Source organism: Emys orbicularis, chromosome 6 (assembly GCF_028017835.1).
Source record: "Emys orbicularis isolate rEmyOrb1 chromosome 6, rEmyOrb1.hap1, whole genome shotgun sequence".
Taxonomy (NCBI): Eukaryota; Metazoa; Chordata; order Testudines; family Emydidae; genus Emys; species Emys orbicularis.
Window position 1 is genome coordinate 125,143,771 of NC_088688.1, and position 24,789 is coordinate 125,168,559.

Sequence of the window (24,789 nt, forward strand, 5' to 3'; positions counted from 1 at the left end):
CTCTGCCGGCCAGACCCCGGGACAGAGCCCCCCGGGAAATACCCAGGGGCGGGTTCCTGCCTCAGCTACACGAGTCAGTGATCCCTTCTTTGGGCCTGGGCCACACTGGGTTAGACACCCTCCCTGCTTCAGTGACGCCCGGTTCCCTGTCAGCTTTAGATCCCTTTTTATCAGTGTGGAAAGCAAGCGAACAAAACAGGCTAACCAATCGTCACACCCACAATACACAACTTAGCAGTGCTTTGCTTCAGCTAGTCACTTCAGACGGGGAAAGAATTCTTTCTGCATCTCTCTCTCTCTCTCTGTGAGATTATTATATGTATCTTCACACGCAGAGTGATATATTATATTATATTATATTATATTATATTATATTATATTATATTATATTAGTATAGGAGCATGCATATATATGAGTCATATACATGCATATATATATGAGTCCTGTGTATAATTATATATATATATATAGAGAGAGAGAGAGAGAGAGTCATTATAATATATACTGTATATATATATATATTCTCCTGTGTATAATTCTATATATATATATGCATGCTCCTATATAGAGTCATTATTTTATATATGTATACACAGTCATAATTTATAGTATGTACGATATACAGGTTATATATAATATAAATTACATGTGCTATAAATATGAGTCTATGTGTATCATATAATTATACCCAGAACTATATATGTGTGTGACTGTGTAGATACAGTCTGTATAAATATATTCACTCTCATATGCACAGCGATGTAGGCGGGGTGTATATATGTACACCTATACAATATATTATTGATGATGCACTTGCTGCACATAGTTATCATAGGAGGAAAGAAATATAACAAAGGGCACAGTTACTTAATTCTGCCAAGCATATGCAACTAGATCCGGTAATAACTATAGATTTCATGAAGGCAGAATAATAACAAGCAGCAAAATAGACGGTATCGAATCTCTTTTGTGAGGTGTGTCATATGCTGCGCTCTGAAGCCAGGGAGAGGCGGCGAGCTCCTCAGTATATTTAATGATCATTATCGGGCCGCTGTCATTTCGCGGTTCCCTCTGTAAAAGGGAGCATCCTTCTGTGACTTTGTGAAAGTGCCTTTTTTTAAACAATTGCTATAGTGTTGTTTTTTTTCCCGCCCTCTCATTAATTTGGGAGTGAAAATACCGGGGGGGGGGGGGGGGAGGAGGCGAGGGGAAAGAGTTTCACTTTTACTGGAGACGAAAAAGTTGGAGAGGGGAAAAAAAATCCGACCCCGATCTCAGCTTGGCCTCGGGGCCTGTCCTTGGCGTGGCTGGGGAGCTCGCTAGGGGTCCGTTCGCCGGCAGCTCCTAGCGGGACCGGCTGGCCCGCGCTTTGCGGTGCTTTCCAAGCGGCACAGGGAGGAGCGGGAGTGACCAGGACAGATCAGGGCGCCCGGCCTTTTGCAGCTGTGGAGCGGGTCGGGGGCCCGATCCTGAGCGGTGTGTCCCATACTCCCCAGCCTCCCCCGCGCCCCCATCCCCGGGGGTAATGCAGCCTTCTCCCTCCCCCAGCCGGGTGGGCCCCACGCTGCCCCAGCGCGGGGGAGGGGCGCCCCGGGAGAAGCAGCCCGAGGTGGTGGCTGGCCGGCTCCCCCCTCCCCCATACTCGCCCCGGTTTGTCAATGAACCGGCCCCGCCCCCGCTCTCCGATTGGTCGGGAGCTGGCTAATCGCAGCCGGCCCCGCCCGGCAGCCAATGCGGGGCGGCCGGCAACTTTACTTTTCCGATTGGCCCGCGGGCGGGTGAGTGACGGCCCCCGCCCCCGCCCGCTCCCAGAGGCTGAGCCCCGCGCCGCTGTCCACATGCAGCGGGGTCCTGAAGGCGGCTCCGGCCAGGCGCCTCGCTCCGCCGTGGGCGCGCAGTAGCCGCGGGGCAGCCGAGACGGGCAGCGGGATGGGAGCGCAGCGCCGGGCGCCGGAGCCCGCCGGGGCGGAGCGGCGGGCGTGAGGGAGCCGAGCAGCCCGCCCGGCATGGTCGGAGCCCCCGGCCCGGCTCGCCCAGCGCCCTCCAGCTTCCCCGGGGCGGGGAGCCCCCGACAGGTCCGGCCCCGGCACCCAGCTCACCCCGCAGCCCGGTCCGGGATCGCGGGGTCCCGCTCCGCGCCTCTCCAGCCCCTGGATTGCTCCGGACCCGCCTGAGGAGCTGTGCCCGCCCGGGGCTCTGCTGCCCTTCTCCATGGCGCCCTGACCCGCTCCGCCGCTGGGAACCCCCCGCCCGCCCCAGCGCCAGCGGGAGACCGGCAGGGACCGGGCGGGACTGGGAACCGGACCGTCCCGAACTCCTCCCCAGGTCCAGTCCCGCCGTCGGGCGGGAGTGACCGGACATTGCCGCGCCGGGAAGGATCTTTGTGTGGGGGTTTGTTGCCGGCGTGGAGCGAGAGGTCTGGGCAGTAAGTCCCCGCAGTTTGGGCTGACGGAGCGGGGCCGAGTGCCGGGGAGTTTATACCTGACCGGGAAGCTGCTGGGGACCGCTCCGATGGAAATACACTGTAAGCACGACCCGTTTGCAGCAATGCATAGTAAGTAGGCGGCTAGTTCCACTTCTCTGACATTTAGCACCGATCCAGCCACCCTGCCTTGTCCGATCACACAGCGTCCCGAGCGGTTATTAAAGGGGGGTCGGTGTAGCTGCCTCTGGGCACCACTAGCAAGGACCAGCAGCACTTGACCTGCGCTTTGCAGGGAGGATGGAAAAGAAAACAACAGCCGCCGCCGCTGGCTCGCTCTTTCCCCCTTGAATTCGCTAGATAAACTTCTGCGGTATTTCTAGAGATTATGTGTCACCTATATCCCTATATACATGCCACTCCGACCAGCCCTTGCTAATCATTGTATTACGAAAGCCAGAGACAGAGTGCACAGAGAGAACCAGAATGCAAATTTCAAACATTGATTTACCTAGATCAGGTACTAAAACCACCGGGTGAGAACTACAGAGAGGATTGCACGTTTTATTTTGTTAGAACTTTGCCATCTCACAGTGAGATTCAAATGCCAAAAGTAAGCAGTACAATCAAACCCCTTAAATAGTTCCACCAAACAGACCTGTTCTTTTTTGTAAGTCTCTCTCCACCCCTTTTTTGGATGGCTTAAAAAGTTGAGGTTTTCCTTAGTCGACTTTTACTATTTCTCAATTATTTATGTACAGATAATTTTTAAGACAAATCTTTACTAGAAAAATAGGGCTTGGAAATATTAGAAACAGCCTCTTTTAGTGTGTATCATTTACTCTCTAGAAAAATGAATTGATGTACAAATATTTCTAAATCAAATCTCTCTCTCTCTCTCTCGCTCTCTCTCTCAGAGAAAACATTGTGTTTGAAAGATACAGAAAAGTTTGGTCTGCAGCATTTTCCCCAAATTTAAAATATCGATTTAGCCTAAAAATACCCAGCAGTTATCAATGATAAACTGACTCTAAAATAATTTTCTTCTAAAAACATAGAATTAATTTTTGCAACATCAAAGTCTAAGTGAGGCAGAATGGACAACAGAGTCCAAATGTTAGAACTAGCTGTGTAAGTTAGCAAAATGTGTGTAATGTGTTTCCTTGAGGTTTGTTGTGCTTGAGAGGCTGGGAGAAGATTTATCCATTAACACAGTGTTATGTGAAATGACATCTTCTCTCATGGTGAGTTAAACGCTGGATTAGATCTTGAGATTTCAAGGAAATATAAAGTAGAACTAATCACATTTCCTTTATGCACTCCAGCCTTTTAGCCAAGACAGATTTGTTTTCAAAATAAAAGAACGTGATATATAGATAGACATTATCTATCTATCTATCTATCTATCTATCTATCTATCTATCTATCTATCTATCTATCTATCTATCTATCTAATAATAATATAAATTTAGAATAGGACACACAGTAGATGACTATAGAAGGGCAAACTGTAAACTTACAGGGAAGTGTATAAGATGAACTACAAAGAAAAATGCAACATTTTTTGATTAAAAGAACTAAGGTTATTTTTTAGCTAAATCGAATGAGACATTTAAAACATTTTCAAAATAACCCGCTTTTAAAAAAAGGAAAACTGTAAATGGAAAAATTGATTTTGATTTTTTTTAAATTTACAAATCAAAATATTTTAACTGATGTGCAAATCGAGCTTTTCATTTAGGAGAACGACAGTTTGAAATATGATTAACAGTGAAAAACAAGATTTCTCGTGGAGTTGTCTTTCTGCTAATTTGACGGGCAACCATATGTGGAAAAGCCACCAAGGGACTTAGCTGCTTCCTCCATTAACCTAAATAATGATAAATCAATATATTCTGCAGGAATGTAAGGGGAGAAAAAGAAACGGAGGGGCAAAACCCCAGTTTGATTATGATGCTTTTTGCTATTGTAGTCAATCTGTTTCTGGAGAGATTTAGTGCAACTGACTCGGAAAGAAAGCATTTCTGGCTGAATTTTCAGCTGTACATTAACAGCTATTCTGTTCTCTCTCATGAGACACATTTCACCTAGTTAAAACATTTGAAATAATAACAACATACATAGAGGTGACTATGAGGAAAGGGATCAGACTTCTTCCTGCAAAACAGCCCAGGCAGTGTTTTGTCACAAATGGTGAGTCAGTGGGCGAAGCCAGCTAACGCCAGCCCCATCAGAGAGACCTAGCACCGCATTTGGAGCCGGGAGCAGAGAGCCGAATGCCCTAACCGGAGGAATCATTTCCTAAGGGAGTATAGCAAAGCCGTCACACAGCGGGAGAACAAATGCTGAGCAGAGAGCGGAGTGCTTACGATGCCTGCGGGTTTTTCTGGCCCAGGAATAACAATCCCACATCGTTTCTTCATTCTCGTTGGAGGGGAAAGCTTGAAACCTACAGGCACTGAGCCCCCGAATCCAGCCTGGATGCAGTGTGTAGTAAGGAAGGACTAAGTGTAGTTGCATTGTGCTATGCTTTTGCTACCAGGAAAGTCAGATTTTTACAGGTGGGGACAAACCCAATCGGTCTGGTAGCACGCCCCAGTATTTCTATTTGTTTGAGACACGGGAGCATAGGCAAAGCTGTTAATAGGTGGGATCTTAATGGCACGTTTCTTAGTTTCAATACCTCCCCAAGCAATAGGTTGGCTGGAGCGGGGACTCACCCCGAAAGTCTGGTCAGTGGTTGGGCTGTTCGAGCTGGGGGTGATTCTTCTGCTACTTAACAACAACAATAACCAGCACGCGGTTAAGACCAAGTCCCCCGGTCCATCGCTTTCCATAGCTTGTTAACGACCCCGCCCCTAACCCCTGGGCATTTCCTCTTTCTAAAAGTTTTGGTCGTTCAACTTTTCCTGCTTTTTGCTTCCCACGGGGGTGAGGGGAAAGGCTGAGATGTGACGCGCTAAGGCGCAGGGCATTTTGGCTACTAACGTTCCCAGTTTGCACGTGCGTTGATGTACCAACAATAAAGATCCTGGCCAGATCTCACCTGCGCTAAAATTAGCCCCAAACCAAATCCTAATAATCCGACAGCTCCTTCCTTTCCTATTGGACGTTTGTCTTTGTGGGAAGTTGAGGGGCAATCTGATCGCTGGGCGAGGAGAGGGAATCTAGCACGCACATTTCAACTGGGGGAGGAAATATACCAAATCAGAATGCGCTGAGTCAGCTGCTTCCCCTAGCACTGGGGCAGCCTTTGCAGCTGAAATCCACCTAAGCAGCAATCCGAGCAAATGAGCCAGCCAGGATCCCCTTGCAACTGGACTAGGCTCGAAAGGAAGGGACCGCCAACTGGACAGTTACGAGATGGACTTTCCAAATAAACGCCGGACACATTGAGAAAGACAATGAGAATTCACTTAGAAGGGCGCCTCTCTGTCTGTTCGTTTGCCCGGCTCGCCCATCGTTTTCTAATCGTGAGAACCGAGTGGGAAAAGACTGTAAAGGTGTTTTGTTCCTTGAGGTGGTGGCGCTTAGCTTTACCTTCTGCAAAAGAGTTCCCACCCGTTTCTAGGGGCGAGGTAATATTTACAAAGAACACCCCGGGGGTTATTTTTCGCAATGACACTTCTAGTAATTTTTTTTTTAAACTTTCTTTAATACCCCTGTTAGCAAATAGGTTGGCTCTGCTGTGAATCAGCAACCCTTTCACTTACAGCCAATCGATGGAGCAATGCTGGATTTAATGCTTAAACAGCTGCTATAATGTGTGTGTATTCATAGAGGCATATCTCTATTCTTCTTTCCCTCACAGATATGCATATATACGCATATTACACACATATATATGAATATATACTATACATGTATGTATTGTGTGCGTACATGTAATATACATATATATTATAACATATAGACACAACAATACACACACAATCCATCCATCCATGTATATAGACATATATATGTCTATATGTATTATGTACTTGAATACTTCTCAATGAAGACTATACAATACATATGTACATACATATGTATATATGCATACATGTATGGATTATATTATATTATATTCACATAACCATACACACAATACATAAATATATAGTATATATATTCTCCATAGTTAAAATTGCTTTAAAATTTCTCAGTAATAGGCACAGTAGTATAGAGTGCTACAAACTTGCCCCAGACTTAGATGTTTTGTACTTTTATAATGCCTGGCATCGTGCAGTTCTCTCGTGTAAGCCCCCGGAAAACACAGACGACCTAGTTATTTAATAACGTGTATTTTTCACAGGGAGGGACTAGTTACTGTTGCCCTGCCAAACTCCCAGAGTTGGCCCTGCTAGACTCGCCGTGGCCTGTACCCTGTACTCTGCAGGTTGATTGGCGGCAGTAAAGAAGATCTGATTTTTTTAAAGCATTTTTCTTTGCCTTCCTTCAGTGAGAACTTCCATCTGCTAGCCAGAGGAGCGGGTGATAATGGGGACAAATACAGTGGAAGAGGAGAAGGCATCCCCACGGATGGACCGTTTTCCTTTCATTTGAACTAGCTATTCCTTTCCCAGCCCATACATTTCTCCGGCCCGAAGATGAATGGTACAAATCCGAAGGCCCGTTAACTGCCCGTAAAAGGCTCTTTTACCCCTGCTGCAGATTATTTTAACGTAATTTAACCTCTCCTGCTCCAGCACACGAAGGCAGGGAGCACAATTCACACAGGCTGAGCAATTTGCTCTGCAGAGTGACCCTAGCTGAACAGGCAGGGTAATCTCAGAGCCTGGGCTGGTTAATATCACTGGTCTCCGTCGCCTGGAAAGCCAAGTGGGCATCCTTCTCTGGCTAGTAAGACTTCGCATCAGAGCTAGAGTGGTTGTATTTCTTGAGGAGAGGCGAGCAAGCAGTGAGTGAGCTGGTGGGGTCGGGGTGTTCATTTGCCTCCAGGAGACCAGCAGAATTTGAGAGCTGTACGGAGAATACAGAGATTTTCAAACTGGTGGCTAATTTGCCGGGTCATTAGCATAGCGCAGCTTCCCTTTGTTAGAAATCCAGCAGGATCCAACCCTGCCCAGGTTCAGAAATCTCTTCCTCAGCACAAAGCTATTGCACGTAGAGACGATCTCCCCATGGGTTGCCAGCGTTCTATATGTTTTAATAAAACCACTGACTATTACTTGATGATTTATCGCTACATCTTTATTATTTAGCAGCTATTCTCTTGGAGGGAAAGTCCGGCTTGCTGGGGAGTGCCACCGGCGCAGTGCATTTCTGTTGTGACTCGAAAGCATTTTAATTCCCCCATAGCCAAACTGGGGGCTGTCTGATCCAGCAACAATTTGGGGCTATTCACCCGCAGAGAGATCTTTGTTATGCACGGGGTTGTTGTTTTCCCCCCCAGGAATATAACTCCCTTTAGAGAATGACCTAGTTGAAGTCACAGAATGGTTTCATCCAATATTTATTGACAACAAATATCAAGGCATTACGTTTCCCCGCCTGTATTTTAATAATCACGTTTACACTTGAAACTAACCGCGGGAAACGCATGCAGGTGCGGATGTTGGGCTGTTTGGGGGACATGCGGACGGTTTCCCGTTTGGCCTCACTACGTGGCACCGAAGTTGATAGGGAAGTTCAAGTCGATCGGGGTTTCACTTTCGCCGAGGAGAGCTGTCAGGACATGTAGGGAGCTGAACCCCTGTCCCTGCTGAAGTGGGGGGAGAGCTGGTGAACCACCGCTTCTGCGGCGGCTGCCGAGCGAGCCAGCGAGCCTGGCTGGCCGCGAAGAGTGAGTGCATTCGAACTTGGAGCAGAAAGCACAGGGGTCCTTTGTTTAATTTGCCATCTAGAGGGTAAATTGTTCTAGGGCATTAAGGAACCTTTGACTCCTGGAGAGCTCGATGCCTACAAAACACCGAACTTGTAATATTTGGAGGGAATCATTACAAAATTAAAACGCTTCCCAAAACAAAGTCTTAGCTTTCAATATCAAGATTTTCTTTCTTTCTTTCTTTTCTTCTACTTTGAATTGCTTTTCTAGATGAAAAGCTATAGAGCTTTGCCTTTTTTTTTTAATGAAATACGATGTTAATAATTGAATATCATTGAAATTGCTAAGGAACCCGAGGCTAGTTTGTTTCAGTTAAGTGGAGTTGTACCTCTATTTTTTGGTATTAAAAGCAATAAGGACATTATTTTTCTGGCCTTAAAAGAATTTCAGAATCAAAACGGATAGGCTCTGTAAACCTAAAATGATGGGATGGTTCACTCTGGAAAATGCAGCACAAGGTTATCCTCAGACTTCTCTTGATATGCTCTGAATAAAGTTATTTTTGGAGCAGAAACACTTTGAACCTGAAGCTTCCACTAAGATCTGGTGTGCTGAAAAAAAGATTCACTTCTGAAATTGACAAGGAACTTCAGTGCCTGGCTGCTCTGTGTAGGCTTAAACTGGCTTTAGTAATCAAATATTTTATGTGGATTCATTATGTGTTCTGACAGTTGTAGAAGGTGTTTATAAAGTTTGATAGTAGTTTATCAATGGGGAAATGACAGGACTTAAATAAAAATAGTTTATACAATTGTTTTTTTTAAGCATTGAGGCATTTGACCTGTCAGCTTATTCTGTATAGTCCAAGTTTCCTGTAAATAGAGATTTTTCTTATTACTTTTTTGTTCCAGTTTTGGCAACAGGGATGTCCATGCTATTATTTGTTTTCAGTTTTGCCAGCCCTCTGTGATATAAGTAGTTTGAATGATTAACAACTTGAGGACTAATTATATTTCGTCACTTGCTACATGGGATTATTACATGTTCATTGGTTTTACACAGTTTAGCTGCTACTCATCTAGCTGAGTCCCATTTCACATCAGATATATGATTCACCTTGCTAAAGGTGAACAGTGCAAATCTGCTAGAAAAAGAATAATATATAGGTGTGGGCTAAGCATTCACATTTCATTTGTGGGACCATAATGTCTGCAGAGGCCGCTGTAAATTAGAACAGCAAAAGCCATTCCATATTTCCCCCCCTTTTGATTAAATTAAGCATTAAACAGTCATTTGGAGGGGGGGAAAGTAAACGATCATTAAATTCAGTGCAACCCTTTTCTGACTGAATGAAACTAAATTTATAAGGAAAATGGTCCAAGTCTTATTTGAACACAGCCTCATATTTGTAGGGAGACTAAAAGTCACCTTTTTACCATGCAGCTACAGGGCTTACCCAGGCAGTTCTTACTCAGGCAAAATCTCCCATTAGTTTCAAGGGGAGATATTGCCTGAGTACTGTTGGTCTGGGCCTAAAAATGTAGTTTGAAATGCTGTTTTACGAACTAGGGGCCTGATTTTGATGTCACTTAAATCAGGAGGAACTCCATTGAAGCCAGTGGGGTTACATTGGTGTGAAATTGCTATGAGAACAGAATTAGGTTTCAACTTTTAAAATTCTTCCTGCCTTGGCAGTAAGTGATGATCAGTAATTTGAAAATGTTTAAACTCTTGTTGAGGAGTGAGGTGATCATTGTGAAGGAGGAATCTGTGGCTAAGCAAGATTGCAGTAGAGAAGTGTCTTCCAACTATCACAAAGATGTTTTTTTTTCTGCTTGTTTTTTTTCCCATGTGTTTCAGGACATGGAGGAGTGAATCAGTTAGGGGGTGTTTTTGTGAATGGTCGTCCACTCCCTGATGTTGTCCGGCAAAGGATTGTGGAACTTGCCCACCAAGGGGTCAGGCCGTGTGACATCTCCAGGCAGCTACGGGTCAGCCATGGTTGTGTCAGCAAAATTCTTGGCAGGTAACTTTGTTTCTGTAAAGGAAAATATCAAACACTGGATCAAAGATGATGAAACAAGACAAACGGAGACTGATAGAAATGACCTAGGAATGGCAGGAAATGGTATAGGCTCAGTCAGTCACAATTTAAGATGTCTGACCTGGGAAGTGAAAGCGATTTATTTATTTGTTTATTTACTTCACCAAAAAAGTCTTGCAAATAACTAAAGAAATGAAGGGGAGGGATGGCACATGTGGTCTAAATTTCCTGCACCTGTGTGTACTGAACAAATTGACAAATCTGTGCATCATCTGCAGTAAAATGGAAAAACCAGAAGTTATGAATCTGGCAGTGAAAGCTACCCCTTTTGTTTTCTAAAGCACACTCTATTTTTAGCCCATAATTTCACTAACTAAAGCCACCAAGAGCAGTTGTCAGTCAGCACACTCATTTACATGGCCTTTTTTGAAATTTGTCACAATAATTTCATTTTAAGGCTTGTTTTATTCTTGTGATAAGATATATTCCTAATTAGAACACAAAGTACCATAAGTAATCATTAACTCTCTTAATTTTGATACTTTGAGAGTAGCCATCTGTTCTGATTGGAGATGCTCAAAGTAGTATATCAATAGTAAATTCAAAAAATTCGATCATGTCAGAATTTGGTTTTGAACTTGATTTAGATTCAGGAAAGTCACCCCTGCATTTTAACTCCTTGTGCACAAATCTGAATATCACATATCACTGGTTTTAAATGAACTGGAACGCATGTATCTTGGGAACTTTTAGCTGCCATACTTTTCTATTACCTTCTATTTTCTCTCTATAACTCAGAGAAGTTTTTAAAATGTTTATTGAGCATTAACAATTGAATTAACTTCATTGTTTGCATTCCACTGGCATTAGTCATATTCTGACCTTCACTTTCCCCCCTCATTTTTAATTGATCTGTTTTATTGGTCGGACTGTAGTTATAAAGATTGTTAGAGCAAACATTTGTCTAGCAGTGTACATAGACTCTTCCCCCTGAAATAACTGCAGCAGCAGTCCCACGTGGACAAATGCAGTACTCAAAATGAAATGAATCTGGCAAAGCTAAGGATTCTTTCACCCTTATTCCACGAGACCCATTGTCTCTACTGGAGAATCTTCTCTGCAGTCCTATTCAGATTGCTGCTCTAATGCCATAGGAACCAGTCATAGGCACAGAAGGTCCCAGAAATCCAGTGGACCTGGTTCTTCTCTCACATGCCACGTTTTATTCCAGTGTAATTCCATTGGAAATCAACAAAGTTACCCCTGATTTTACACTGGTGTAAGTGAACGGACATGTAAGCTCTGATATCTTTACTCTTTCTGAGAGAGAGACTTTTCTTGTGTGGGACTTTCCTGCCTACCACAAGCTGCTCCATTCTGTTTGATCTTTGAATCTGTTCTGAGTGCTGGTCCTATTTGTGACACCCTACCACTCTAGCAGATTTACAAACCATTTCTATTAGTATCAGTGCAAAGCTAATAAATAGGCAACTCATTTGCCTACCGAGGAAAAGTCCAACCACTTTACTGTTTCAGATTTGAATAGATTTGTCATTAGATATATTTGCATTATGGAGCTCAGAGAGCAGCTCTGGAGTTTTGTCATTTAAGTTGTCAACAATAAATTGGAATTTCATAGCTCATTATTTCCATAACTAATAATTACGGTGGGTAAAATGTCACTGGAATTGGAGCTGCCGTCTGTGGGGAAAAACTACGAATGCTCCATGCAAAAACCTTTGATCCCAGATTCTGGAACTGAAAGTTTTTGAATCCGCTTGTTTTTAGTCAAATGTTGGAAAAAACACGAAACGTTCAAGGAAATAAATGTGAGCCTTTGGGGCGAGGATCTGGATGGTGGCAGAAGGAGGCCGACTAGCTGATCGCTCACGGAGCATTACAACGGGGGCGTCTGCCCTGCGCCCATTTGAGGGGAGAATTGGCAACCTGCCTGGAGCTCACGGGCAGGATCTAATTTGCATAAAATCAAGCAGATTGCAGCTGCCCTGTCTTTAGTGTGGGGTTGTGGCCAGATTGAGAGGGAGAATTGCACTGTGGGAGCTGTAGTCTCTGTGGGCCACGCCCCAGGTTAAAGATGAGACTAACCAGGCGGGAAGAGTGCCCTGGGGAATTCTATAGGGTTAGTTGGCCTGCAGGTTGCCCTTTGGTTATCCCAGCTTTACAGGGAAATTGGGATTAAGTTATTCTGGGGCTGACTCTATGAGGGCCTGATTTTATGCCCTTTAAAGTCATTGGAATCTTTCCATTGATTTTAATGGGGTTCAGATCAGGCCCTTACCTTCTATGCCAACGTCCTTCAATGAGGCAAAACTGTTACCCAGCAACAGAGGGGCCTGTCTGTCTGCAGAGTCCAAAATGCATCACCAAACTGCTTGTCAGTTGGCTATTTTCCTGTTGGCTAGATTGTCCAGAGCTGGAGGCAACAGTAAGCAAGGGGCAACAACCAGTGATCGTTCACACACGCGGGTCTGAGAGAGAGACTGGTTACACAGAGGAATTTTTATAAATGCTGCCATTTTTTATTTGCTCCATGAAAATTGTGAGTGGTTGGTAATGTAGCACTAAGCTTACCAGAGCCCCGTTCCGGAGCTTTCACTCAGTGGAGGGATGCCATAAGTGAAGATTACAAGGTCTGGTTTGAATGGTCATTTTTCATAGGCATGATTTTTTTAGGTGTATCATGCAAACATGTTCTTGCCATTATTTCATCATTCACCTGAGGAAAGGGTAGGGGGTGGGAGCAAGTGTTTCCTTCCTGCCCCAAGTTCATTGTTAGGCTCAACTCAGGGCAGCCCAAAGATTTAATCCATCCCAGATGCTCGTCACCTTCCATTACTAGTACTCAAATGAGTGCATGGAGACAGAAGTGGAACAGACCATTTGTTCCAAACTCACGTGAAAACGGGTGCAAACATCATCTTGTCACTCCCATTAAAGGGATGTTTTTAGGCTCTGAAAAAAGAGTGCCCGCAGGACGATTAAACCTGTAATGCAGAAGAAATTTGATGAATGCAACTATCCTTGAGACACAGACTTCGGTCCCATAACATGTTCATGCTCTTTTGCATCGGAGAGATTTTAGGAGATTCGTTTTTCCGCAGACAACACAGATGTCAAGTAGCTGCAGAGAAAATATATCACGTGAACGTATGTTTTTATTGGGTGGGTTCTAATAAAGATCCTGCTAAAAATATGGGATGTGCCAAGGTCAATGAACAAGTTTAGGCTGATAAAGATGATACAGCCAGGCAAGGTCTCCCTGTATGGAGAACCCATAAAGAAATGGGAGCTCTAAGCACAGAGGGCTTTTAGAATCAGGTCTGATAGGGAAGAAACTATCGGTCTCTCTGCTGTTAGTTCTGGGGTTATTTTTATCTGTTCTTAGAAAATTACAAACTATAAAAAAGTGCACGGCATCATTGACTTACACAGCCAGAACAATGTCATCACTTACAGCACAACTTTTAGGCTTAGCATTTAGGGAGATTGTTTTCTTCCTTAGATTTCCTCTTGGTGCTCGGTGGACAGAACAAGACACCCACTTTGAGCAATACAGTAACAGCAGTTCTCAAACTGTGGGTCGGGACCCCAAAGTGGGTTGCGACGCTGTTTTAATGGGGTCGCCAGGGCTGTTAGACTTGCTGGGGCCCGGGGCTGAAGCTGAAGCCCAAGGGCTTCAAGCCTGGGTGGCAAGGCTCAGGTTACAGGCTCCCTGCCTGGGGCTGCAGCCCTAGAGCTTCGGCTTTGGCCCCGCCCGCGGCAGTGGGGCTTGGGCTTTGGCCCCCACTCCCACCCAGGGCGGCAGGGCCCATGCGGGCTCAGGCTTCGGTCCCCCCTCCTGGCGTCGTATGGTAATTTTTGTTGTCCGAAGGGGGTCGCAGTGCAATGAAGTTTGAGGACCGCCGCAGTAGAACCTCAGAGTTATGAACACGTCAGGAATGGAGGTTGTTCGTAACTCTGAAATGTTCATAACGGCGAACACAACATTATGGTTCTTTCAAACGTTTACAACTGAACATTGACTTAATGCAGCTTTGACATTTATTATGCTGAAGAAAAAGGCTGATTTCCCTCTATTTTGTAGTAGTTTACGTTTAACACAGTACAATATTGTATTTGCTTTCTTTGTCTCTGCTTTTGCCTGCCTGCGCACTTCCAGTTCCAAACGAGGTGTGTGGCTGACTGCTCAGTTTGTAACTCTGGTGTTCGTAACTCTGAGGTTCTACTGTATTTTCCAACCTTTTGTTTCAAGAAAAAGAAAAAAAGAGTCAGGTTCTCAGCTGGAATAAATTGTTGCAGCTCCACTGAAGGAAATGGAGTTGGTCCCATTTACACCAGCTGAGCAGCTGTCACAGTGTCTTTAATACAATTCGGTTAAAGGGCCTGATCCTACCACTCTGTCTGATTGGAATAATTTTTAATCACAGGAGTAATCTCACAGATGTCCATAGAGCAATTTGTGGGCAAGGATTATGGTATCAGGCCTTACGAATTGAAAGAAACCAACCACTCTACTTTCTTCTGAGAATAGTGATGAGAAAATATTAGTTTCCTCCTTAAGAACTTGATATTGAAACCATAGCTCCCAGGAAAAGAGAACACAACAAAATGTTAGGGCTGGTCTACACCCAGCCGCTAGTTCGGCGGCTGGGGATCGAAGTTCTGGGTTCGACTTATCGCGTCTGGTCTGGACGCGATAAGTCGAACCAGGAAGTGCTCGCCGTCGACTGCGGTACTCCAGCTAGACGAGAGGAGTACCGCGGAGTCGACGGGGAGCCTGCCTGCCGCGTCTGAACCGCAGTAAGTTCGAACTAAGGTATGTCGAATTCAGCTACGTTATTAACGTAGCTGAATTTGCGTACCTTAGTTCGACTTGGGGGGTTAGTGTAGACCAAGCCTTACACTGGCATACTTACTTCCAGTGTACTCTGCAAATCTTTGTCCTGATACTACTTTACCTGGCCTTCATGTGGGTGTGAGGTGATGACAAGGCATTTACATTAATGAAGGCGAATTTCCCTCTAAACAGTAATTTATTACAAAAGAGTTCAGTACAAAAATAATGGTGCTGAATGTGATTTGTTTCTATTATTGCCCCTATCTCTGATTAATAACACACATTTCCAGTTAATTTAGGAACTCAGCATGTCCTTTAATCTTGCATTGTTTCTATTGTCTTGCTGTTATGGAAAAATATATGTTTTATACTGGGGCCCGTTTTCAATTACTATAAATTAATCCATTGGGGAGATAATGTACTACGTAGCCAGGAAGTGTGAGCGAAAGGGCAGATGTATCATAGAAGAGACTGGCGATGCATTGGGCAGAGTGCACACTGTAAATCTCCAACCTTCCTGTCTGTCAACTCTTGGTAACTAAAGCTTTGTCTTGGATTCTCTCCCAGGTACTATGAGACTGGGAGCATTAAGCCTGGAGTGATTGGAGGATCCAAACCAAAGGTCGCCACACCCAAAGTCGTCGAAAAAATTGCAGAGTATAAACGCCAAAATCCCACCATGTTTGCCTGGGAGATCAGGGACAGGCTTCTAGCCGAGCGAGTGTGTGACAATGACACCGTACCCAGCGTCAGCTCGATTAACAGGTACAGATTTGGACAGCACTGGTCAGCAGCTGTCGCCGCTAGAATTTGCAGCATCTCCTCATTTGGGTCATTTGCAAGTAATCTGGTTTGTGTTTGTTTCCTGGATGACTTGGGCAGCCAGGAACGCCAGTGGTTGAGCACGAGGCGAGTGTGTGGCATATTATGAACAATTGCTATCCCCACGCAGTCTCACTGCCGCATCTCGATCCCGACCTGCAGTTCTTTTGCTGGGAAAGTCCCACGCTTATTCGAATCGAGAGTGCTCGCAGGGTTGGATTCGGTAGCATATAAACATTCCCTAGGGATAAGGTCGAGACCACCAGTGACCTGGACTACTGGTGATCTAAAAAAGGTTTGAATTCAGATTCAGCTGAGGGTGGGAAGAGTGAGGTCTAGTGGTTAGAGCATGTCAGCATTTCTGGATTCCCTTAGGCCAGATTCATGTTCGGTGGGGTAAGGTACTACTCACCGTGAGTAAGGCTGATGGAATCTGGTCTGTAACCTTTATATGCCTCAATTATCCACCTGTAAAATGAGTGGTAAATTTACCCACCCAGAGGGGTGTTTTGTGAGTTAATTAAATTTTTAAAGAACTTTAAGGAACCTTACATGCAAGGTACTACCATGGGGCCTGATCCTGCACTACAGGAGCTTTGCCATCGACTCTCATGGGCACAGGATTAGGGCCCTGGATTAGGGCCTTGGGTTAGGGCCCTATACAAAGTATAATTACTTTTTTTTTAAAGTGCTCCACCTAAATGAATCTTAACCAGAACTGTTTAGGAAACCAACACTCTCTTGCACGATGGATGAGATACTAGCTCACATCGAAGAGAAAAACGAGTGTTCACCATGACAGTGTTGAGAAACATCTTATGAAAAGTGACAAAAGTCAGTAACAAGTGTTAATGGAAGGGATACGAATCCCCTAAACCTTCTAGATGGTAAGCAACAGCCCTTCATCCCCTGCGGTATTCTTCTTAGAGGGTTCTTCATAGTTGATGATACAGGGTGTAGACATAAAACCCCTTTACATTTAAATTCAAAGACTGTGTTGGGCTGTGAATCCATTTTGTGTGTGTGTGTGTGTGTGTGTGTGTGTGTGTGTGTGTGTGTGTGTGTGTGGTTTTAAAAATCAAGATAGTTTTCATGCAATTTCATCCAAATCCCCAGAATGCAGCTAACTCTAAATTTCCATGTGTGTCTAGGGTCATAGATGCCATATTATTTTGTATGTCTGTTTGGGGATCCCAATCTGGATGCCCTTGTGGAATTGCCCCTGTAGTATTAATAATCTCTGACATGATAACATGAAAAATAATGGGTGGCCCTTTACCTCCTAATCAAATGTTATGTGACAGATTCACGGGAATAAGTGCAAAGACTGGGTAGACAATTCAAAATGTTGAATGCTGTCTGCAGTTTCCTAACTGGAATGGAATCCTAGCAGCAGTCAGTAATACCAAGAGATTTACAGATTTGGGCAAGAAAGAGACTAGTTTGAGAAACAAAACAGAAACCGGGGGCTGAAAGAAAATCTTAATACTTGGTGTCCTCAGATAACCGAAGGGCAGCTCCACTCCCACTGAAATCCATGGGAGTCTTGCCATTGTCTTCATTGGTAGCATGATTATTATTTTTAATTATTGGACCTTCGGGGTCAGGGCTTCATTGTGCTGGGTGCTCTACAAACACATAACCAAGACACACTCCCTGCCCTAAAGAGATTACAACCTAACTAGGCCTCTCGCATGTTTTAATCCAGTTTTCACATTTCACACTTTTGTTGCCTTCTCTACCACCCCAGTGTATTTCTCGTACCAATAATATCATGGAGTGATCCCGTTTACATGTCCAAAAGTTGTTCCGTGATTTGGAAGCCACCCCATTTGGTGGAAATCTCATCCTTTCTCATCCATCTGCAGTTGTGGCTCAGAACCTCCCTTTGAAATGCGTTCAAGCTTTTTGCATTGGTTTGTTTTATTGGGCAGAATCATTTTTGCTACCTTACAGCCCCTTCCTGCTGTTCAGGACTTGCAATTGCATGTAAGAAAAACCCTACATATGGTAATAAGTTGTGAATCTACTCCAAAGACATGGGGCCCCAATTCTGCAGTCCGTTCGTATTCAGCTGTGCACTCCCTGGGATGCAAGCACAGGATTAAAGTTAAGCATATATGTAAACGCTCTGCTGTGTTGGGGCAGTAAGGTCTGATCCTGCACATCTTTGCTCATGTAAGGAAGTACCAATGCAGTCAGGGGACTTCTCATGTAGTTAAGGACTACTGTTGTCACTGGGTTTGCTGGGTCTGTCTCTTTAAAAGCAGTTCATCCAGTTATGGGAGGGTCTGAGAGTCCTGTGGGAAGACTACCCAGCCCTAGAATGATCGCCTGACATTCCACTGCATGGGACCTATAGTCCATAGCAGTCTCCGACCCCAGCTCCAGAACAGGAGCCATGGGGCTGGTGCACATACATCGGGTGATGTGAAAGTCCCCATTTAGTTTTAACTATTACATGCAGGATTTGTTTTTCTCTAGCCCTTGGCGAAGAACAATTCCCAAATTCTAAAAAGGCAAAGCACAGAATTTAATAGTGAAAACCATCAACACGAGCAGAGCGCCACAGTGCAGACGCAGGGCAGATATAATATACGCTCATGCACATTACATTCCTACATGCGTATGTTTGTTCACACGGCACATTAACATTAATACAGGGTAACATTTTCAAAAGCACCTACGTGACTTAGGAGCATTTTCAAAAGTGACTTGGGGCCGATTTTTAAAGGTATTGTGACACCTAAAGATGCAGGCAGGTGCCTAGTGGGGTTGAAAATGGGCCCTGGGCTTCTAATTCACATAGGAGCTTTGAAAATTTAACCCTCTATCCATTGACTTTGGATCCCCGTCGGAAGCTGTTCAGTACGAGCTCTTGCTCCTGGTTTGTGTCGTAAGTAGCTATAGACAATGGCTGCACAGACCCACGTGTGGAATAAATGGAGGGGAGTCATGCCCTATCCCCACTCCACCTGGCCTCCCTGCTTCATGGGAGGGAGGGAGGTACGAAGGAGCCAGCCCAGTGCTGCTTGCAGTGAAGGCAGCGCTGCACCGGGGAGCTGGCTTGCATGCTGGGCAGTCTAGCCTATGCAGTTTCTTACCCCGTGCTCATCACCGTAGGACAGCTGAATGCCTTCTAGTACAACGTGCCTTCAAATAACACCTAGCAGGTGTTTGTCACATTGATTAATGCACGACTGGAAGGTGCTCAGATACTATGGTGATGAGCCAAGGACAGGAACCTGGATAGAAGAGAATTCAGAATTTGGAATAGCCTCAATTAATACAACCAATACTTGATAATATCAATTAATATTAATCATCGGATACTTCTCAGCAGGAGCAAATTCATGACAATAAGGTTTAATTAATCATAATTATTAGCTTCACTCATGTAAGCTGCAAGCTCACCGGCTGCTTTATTATCCTCTAGCCCTCCAGAAATAAAGGTATTTACATGTAAGAAGGCCCTGAATTCTCTTGCTTCCTTCTGACAACTCAAAATCCTTGTGCAAAGTGTTATTTCCTCCCCTTCCCTCTCGTGCAGATGAATCTCACTTGAGGGGCTCAGTCCTGCTCCCACACTAAGGTCAGTGGCAAAACTCTCACTGGCTTCAATAAGACAAGATTGGGCCCCTGCTCCAAAAGTCCTGGCTTGTTATTGGGGGAAAAGAATGCTGGCAGGCACTGGCCAGCTTGGCCCCACCACCGGGAATGTAGTGATTAGAACTCAGCACCCGGGGCTGCTTCCCATTCTGCAGCTTTCAGGGCCCGATGGGAGAGGCAGGGAGGGAGTCAGTTCCTACGTTAGGGAGCACGTCTCACCAGCTATTTCTGCTCAGTAGAGAAATATGGGGAGGCCGTGTGATTAAGTGCCTAGTGTGTGGGGCTGCGACTCAGGAGACCCAGACCCGGATTCTATTCCTGGCTCTCTCACTGGCCTGCTGGGAGATCTCGGGTGAGTCATTTCCCCTCTCTGTGCCTCGGTTTCCCCTTCTGTAAAACAGGGATCATGATACTGACCTCCTTTGTAAAGAGCAGCAAGACCTTCTGATGAATTTTAGGTGTTGTTACTATTGTGGTCACTACTGAATGGTTGTAAAATAATAGAAAAAGATCTAGTGGGAACAGATAAAAATTCTGCAGAAAACTGATTTTACATAAAAGAAGTCTGAATGATAAAGCCCTGATCTGGGAATAATTTTTAAGCTTCTTCCTTTTGCTCTACGCACAAACGCAGACCCCCACTATAACTTTACACAGTCGGTCATGAATGAAGTTTTGCCATTCTTGGGTGAACATATCAATGTGCAAAAAACTGATGTATAGCAAGGCATAAACTGGGAATGTAGCTTGTTAAATAGCCCCGGGAGAAATCATCACCACAGCGTGCTGTCAAAATAGTACATAAAACATACACATCTACCATGAGAAGCACGTCAATGAACTATGTATTAGCTGAGTCAAGACCACGCTACAGTTAGTATTTGGGCCTGATTTTCCTTCCACCGAAGTCCATGGCAAAACGTCCATTTATGTCATGGGGAGACGGCTCACAATCTGTGTCTTTCCCGTTAATACATTAACACTGTCGTTTTTGCCAACGCATTCCTGTTGCCTTTCTTGCTAACTGCCCCCTTTCCAAAAAGCCACCACACACCCTTTCTTTTATTTCTCTGTATCTTTCTACACCACATGCACAACTGTAACAGATGCTGCTCTCTGAGAACACTGGTGTACATTGGGAGTGACCCCTTTGAAATTCATAGAGTTACTCCAGATTTACTCTGGTGTAAATGAGAGCAGAAGATGGTCTGAGGGTCCAGTTATGACAAGGTAATTGTTGAGTTTGGATGTCTTGCATTTGGTACAAGATTTGTTGCTTTCAGTGTTCCATTTGATTTGGGGTAAAAACTTCAAAAACGCCTCAGAGACTTAGGAGCATAAGTCCCATTTTCAAAAGTGACTTAGGGCCAGATTTTTAAAGGTATTTAGGCACCCAAAGATAGGTGATAGGTGCCTACTGGGCTTTTCAAATATGTTGGTGCCTAACTCTTACTGAAATCAATGGGAGTTTGGTGCCTGGCCCTTTTGAAAATCCAGCTAGGCATCTACCTGTATTTTCTGGCACCTGAAAACCTTAGGTGCTTAGGAGCCTAAATCTCAATGGCACATGGGCTCCTAACTCACCTAGGCCCAGATCTTCAGCTGTATTTACATGCTTTACTCCCATTGATTTCAAAGAGGTTCCTAAATGCCTTTGAGGATCTGGGTCTTCGGCACTTTTGAAAATTTGGCCCTAGATCTGCCCACCAGTCGCACTTTCACTGTTCTTCAATGGACTAATACAGGAAAAGATGTTTCCTTTACCATCTAAGTGTCTGGAATGGACAAAATAGCTTCTGATGTTCTCCAGGCACTGCCATTATTTGCCTGCAGTTTCTACAGTGTGCATGTCTCATAGTAAGGAGACATTTGTTTCTTTTCAACTACATGCAGGATCATACGGACTAAGGTACAGCAACCACCCAACCAGCAGGTCCCAGCCTCTAGTCACAGCATAGGTAAGTCAAACTTTTTTTATATTAACAAAATAATATAATGGAATACAAATATTCTAAAGAACTTTTAATCATTCTTATGGACAGATAATTCTGCATAAAACACTTCAGCACACGTACTAATGCACCTTCTTTGTCATTCGGCAAGGGTTGAACATGGTAAATGAATTTTATAAATACTGCTAAAAGGTTTTGAATTTTACTGATTATTATGATAAATAGCTTTCACCGTGAGACAGAAAATTGAAATCTAAACCAACTCCCCCCCCACTAATAGGGGTCTATAGAATGTCAGATAATTAAAGTAATAAATCAAGAAAGGGATACTTATTCATAACATTTTCTGCATCATTAGTCAGTAAGTAGTTGTGAATGTGTTTTTTTCTTCTATCAACCATCCCTTCTATAATTCTTTGTGCACTTGCAGTCTTGAGTGAAGAGGTACCAAAACTTTCCAAACTTTCTTCTCCCGTTCTTCCCTTCTCCTTCCTAATGCAGACGTTCAGGCCAGAGCAGCGTGCTCTAGCCAGGTTCAGATGCCGCGTCTGTCAGGAGACAGCAACCCCGATTAACACATTTTTGTGGCTAATGGAGTTGGTGGCCTCAGCCCAACTTTCTTGTTTGTGGAGATTTTTGATCTCTCTAAACATTGTCTTAGGCAACTGCATGTATAGCCCATATTCTTCCTTTGTAGGCATGTTCACTCAGCTCCTTCCTCATTTGAAATTTCCATTTCCAACAGCATTCATGCCTCCTTACGTGCAGAATGCAATGAAGGCAGTGAGCGGTGGACATTATTTACTTCAGCTGATCCAAGATTTGTCCTTTATAGCTAGTCCCCAGGAGGTTAAACTTGGGTTTGCTTTCTTAGTAGCAAGGCGTTCCATGGAGGGTTGCTAAAGGAAAGGGAAGGGAAGATGGCGTTGGGTACAAGACTTAGGCAATCTGGGTTCTATTACCACCCATGCTACAAAATGGGACCTCCATTAAGCCACCTTGCTTGTGGGTCTGGTAGCTCATTCTGCAAGTAGTCCTGGTGGGATAAGGTACTGCTCAATGTGGGGAAAGGCAGCAGAATCTCTGCCTTAGTGTCCTCCTCTGTAAAATGGGGATAATGCTCACTTCCCAGGAGTGCTGTGAAGTTAAATATCTGGGAGGTGCTTTTTGCGAGACTCAGTTGGAAAGCGCCCGGGCGTACATTTGGAATCGTTTTATCAAGAAAGTGACTCTAAGAGCCTCCGATGAAGAAAAGCAGCAGCTAGCGTGACTGATAGTTTAAGGCTCGATTGTGTTACCAGTGAGCTCAATAGCAAAACTCCCGGTGGCTTCAGAGGAGCCTTCATTTATACAGGGGCAAATCCTGACTCCGCTTTGCTCTGCACAGACGGAAGCTGGGTGGTTCATCCGGATGCTGTGGCCGCCGAGCACAAGCGGAGTGCTGCCTCTCCCTGCTGGCACTGTGGGATTAGCAGCTGTGGGATGGCAGTGTGACAGCCCATCCCCTCCTGCATCTAGAGAGGGGACGCCACCCCACTGCCCTGGCCCCAGGGAGGGATGGAGAGCCAGCTGTGGAGAACCTCAAAGAGGCTGTCTGGAAGCTCCAAATTTACATTGGCCATCACTAATGCCACTCCCTGTAGGACAGGTCAGTACCCCACCTGCCCTACCGGGGACACTCTGCCAAAGGGAAGCAGCTTTAATTCATGTCCTGGACAGCTCCTGGGGGCTTTAGCTCCATCCTCTCCCCAGCTGGGCCTGCCCACGTTGTGTGCTGTGCTCTAGGCCCCCTGGCAGACCTGTGCTTGCGGGCAGGTAGATTGTTACCTCCTGGCTCTAGCACTGGGGACCTGCAGCGTAGGTTCTGCCTGTTTATGCTGACAGAATCCAGGCAGTGAATCATGCAAATTGACTCATTCTTACCACACGCCAGGGTGGTGTATGAGGATGGATGGGGAAACCACAGGAAGGAGGGTAAGTGCTGTGCCCACGGTTACAGAGGGAGTCAGTGCTGGGATTCGAACTATTGGCTTGGGCACTATTTCCATCTGCGTCCTTGGTCAAATCACTTAACCATCTTGCCTCAGTTTCCCTACCGGGGATGCTATTATTTAATTACTTGCTTCCTAGGAGTTGTGTTGAAGGTTAATCAGTTTGTGCTCACAAAGCATGTTGAAGATGTAAAGTGCAATCTGTAAGTGCTAAGCATTAATATAATTACGGTTATCCTATCCATCCAAAGCCATTCCACCTCTTTAAAGCTGTTAACTGATAACCAGACATTTAGACAACGTCTTCTGGTCTTGGTCATCCTTCTTCGAAAGGTTCCCGTAGCAGGGCGCTTGCCTTATACTTTCCTTCTATTTAGTATTCTGTGTAATGCTGGCAAATGACGACTCTTCCCCTGTTGCAGCCACTGCAGTCAGGATGAAGGGTTTAATACAAAAGGCTCAGTGAAGCACTACGACAGTTAGGTTACCCGCCCTGTGGTTCCCCCACTAATAATACATCAGCAGTCTTGGATTGTGGCTTCAGGTTAACTCCATATCATACTAGATTCTTAATTAGTGGCTTAATATGTAACGTTACATTTATTGTATAGAGAACGAGCCAATTTAAAAAAGATAAACAGTAGATAAAGCACAACATGCGCTTTGACATTTGTGAGGTGCATATATAAGGCGTTTTATGGGTGTGGCAGTGAGACAGCTTTTAAATGGCCCTCAATGGTCCCTAAGACAAGCACAGTGTAGTTGTTATTATTATTAATTGGAGCCTCGGAACCCTAGTCAGGGACTGTTGCGCTAGGCGCTGTACAAACACAGAGAGAAGAATGGTCCCTGCCCCAAAGAAGTTACACTGGAAGAATAAGATGAGAACAGATGGAGACAGACAGACCAGGGAGTGTAAGGAACCAATGACACAATACTGCATCAGCAGGAGAGGCGGTGCGCTCAGCTCTCCCGGGACACCACTGCCAAATCTGACTATTTTATCATGACTCTCACAATATTTGGTCTTTTTCGTAACGTCTGAGTTGCTGGAATCAGATTATGGCCTGAGAATCGCAGCTTTTCATTAACAAAAGGAGAAAGCTTCTAGGTCACATGGTGGGAGAGAAAAGGCTGAGACCTGACCCCTCAACACTCTGACACCCAGGGGCAAATAAAAAGGACCCCACATTTTTTTGATTATTTTGTAAATCTAATGATTTTGGGGGCCTGGCTCCTGATTTCTGAACACTTGGGTTGGGCAGCACGGCCAACCGTGACTGCTGCCAGCCAGTGATTTTAATGAACAGGGGATGCCAG

The 24,789-nt window shown here is 44.8% G+C and overlaps 1 protein-coding gene across 1 annotated transcript in view; it reads left to right on the plus strand.

Annotated features, from left to right (window-relative positions):
* The first annotated feature begins 2,512 nt into the window (after nt 1-2,512).
* Nucleotides 2,513-24,789, plus strand: part of PAX5 (paired box 5) — a 219,896-nt gene continuing 197,619 nt past the window's right edge. The window contains exons 1-4 of the mRNA XM_065406100.1: nt 2,513-2,555; nt 10,054-10,219; nt 15,663-15,860; nt 21,420-21,484. Coding sequence (XP_065262172.1) covers nt 2,513-2,555; nt 10,054-10,219; nt 15,663-15,860; nt 21,420-21,484 — 472 coding nt within the window. The remainder of the gene's footprint in view (nt 2,556-10,053; nt 10,220-15,662; nt 15,861-21,419; nt 21,485-24,789) is intronic.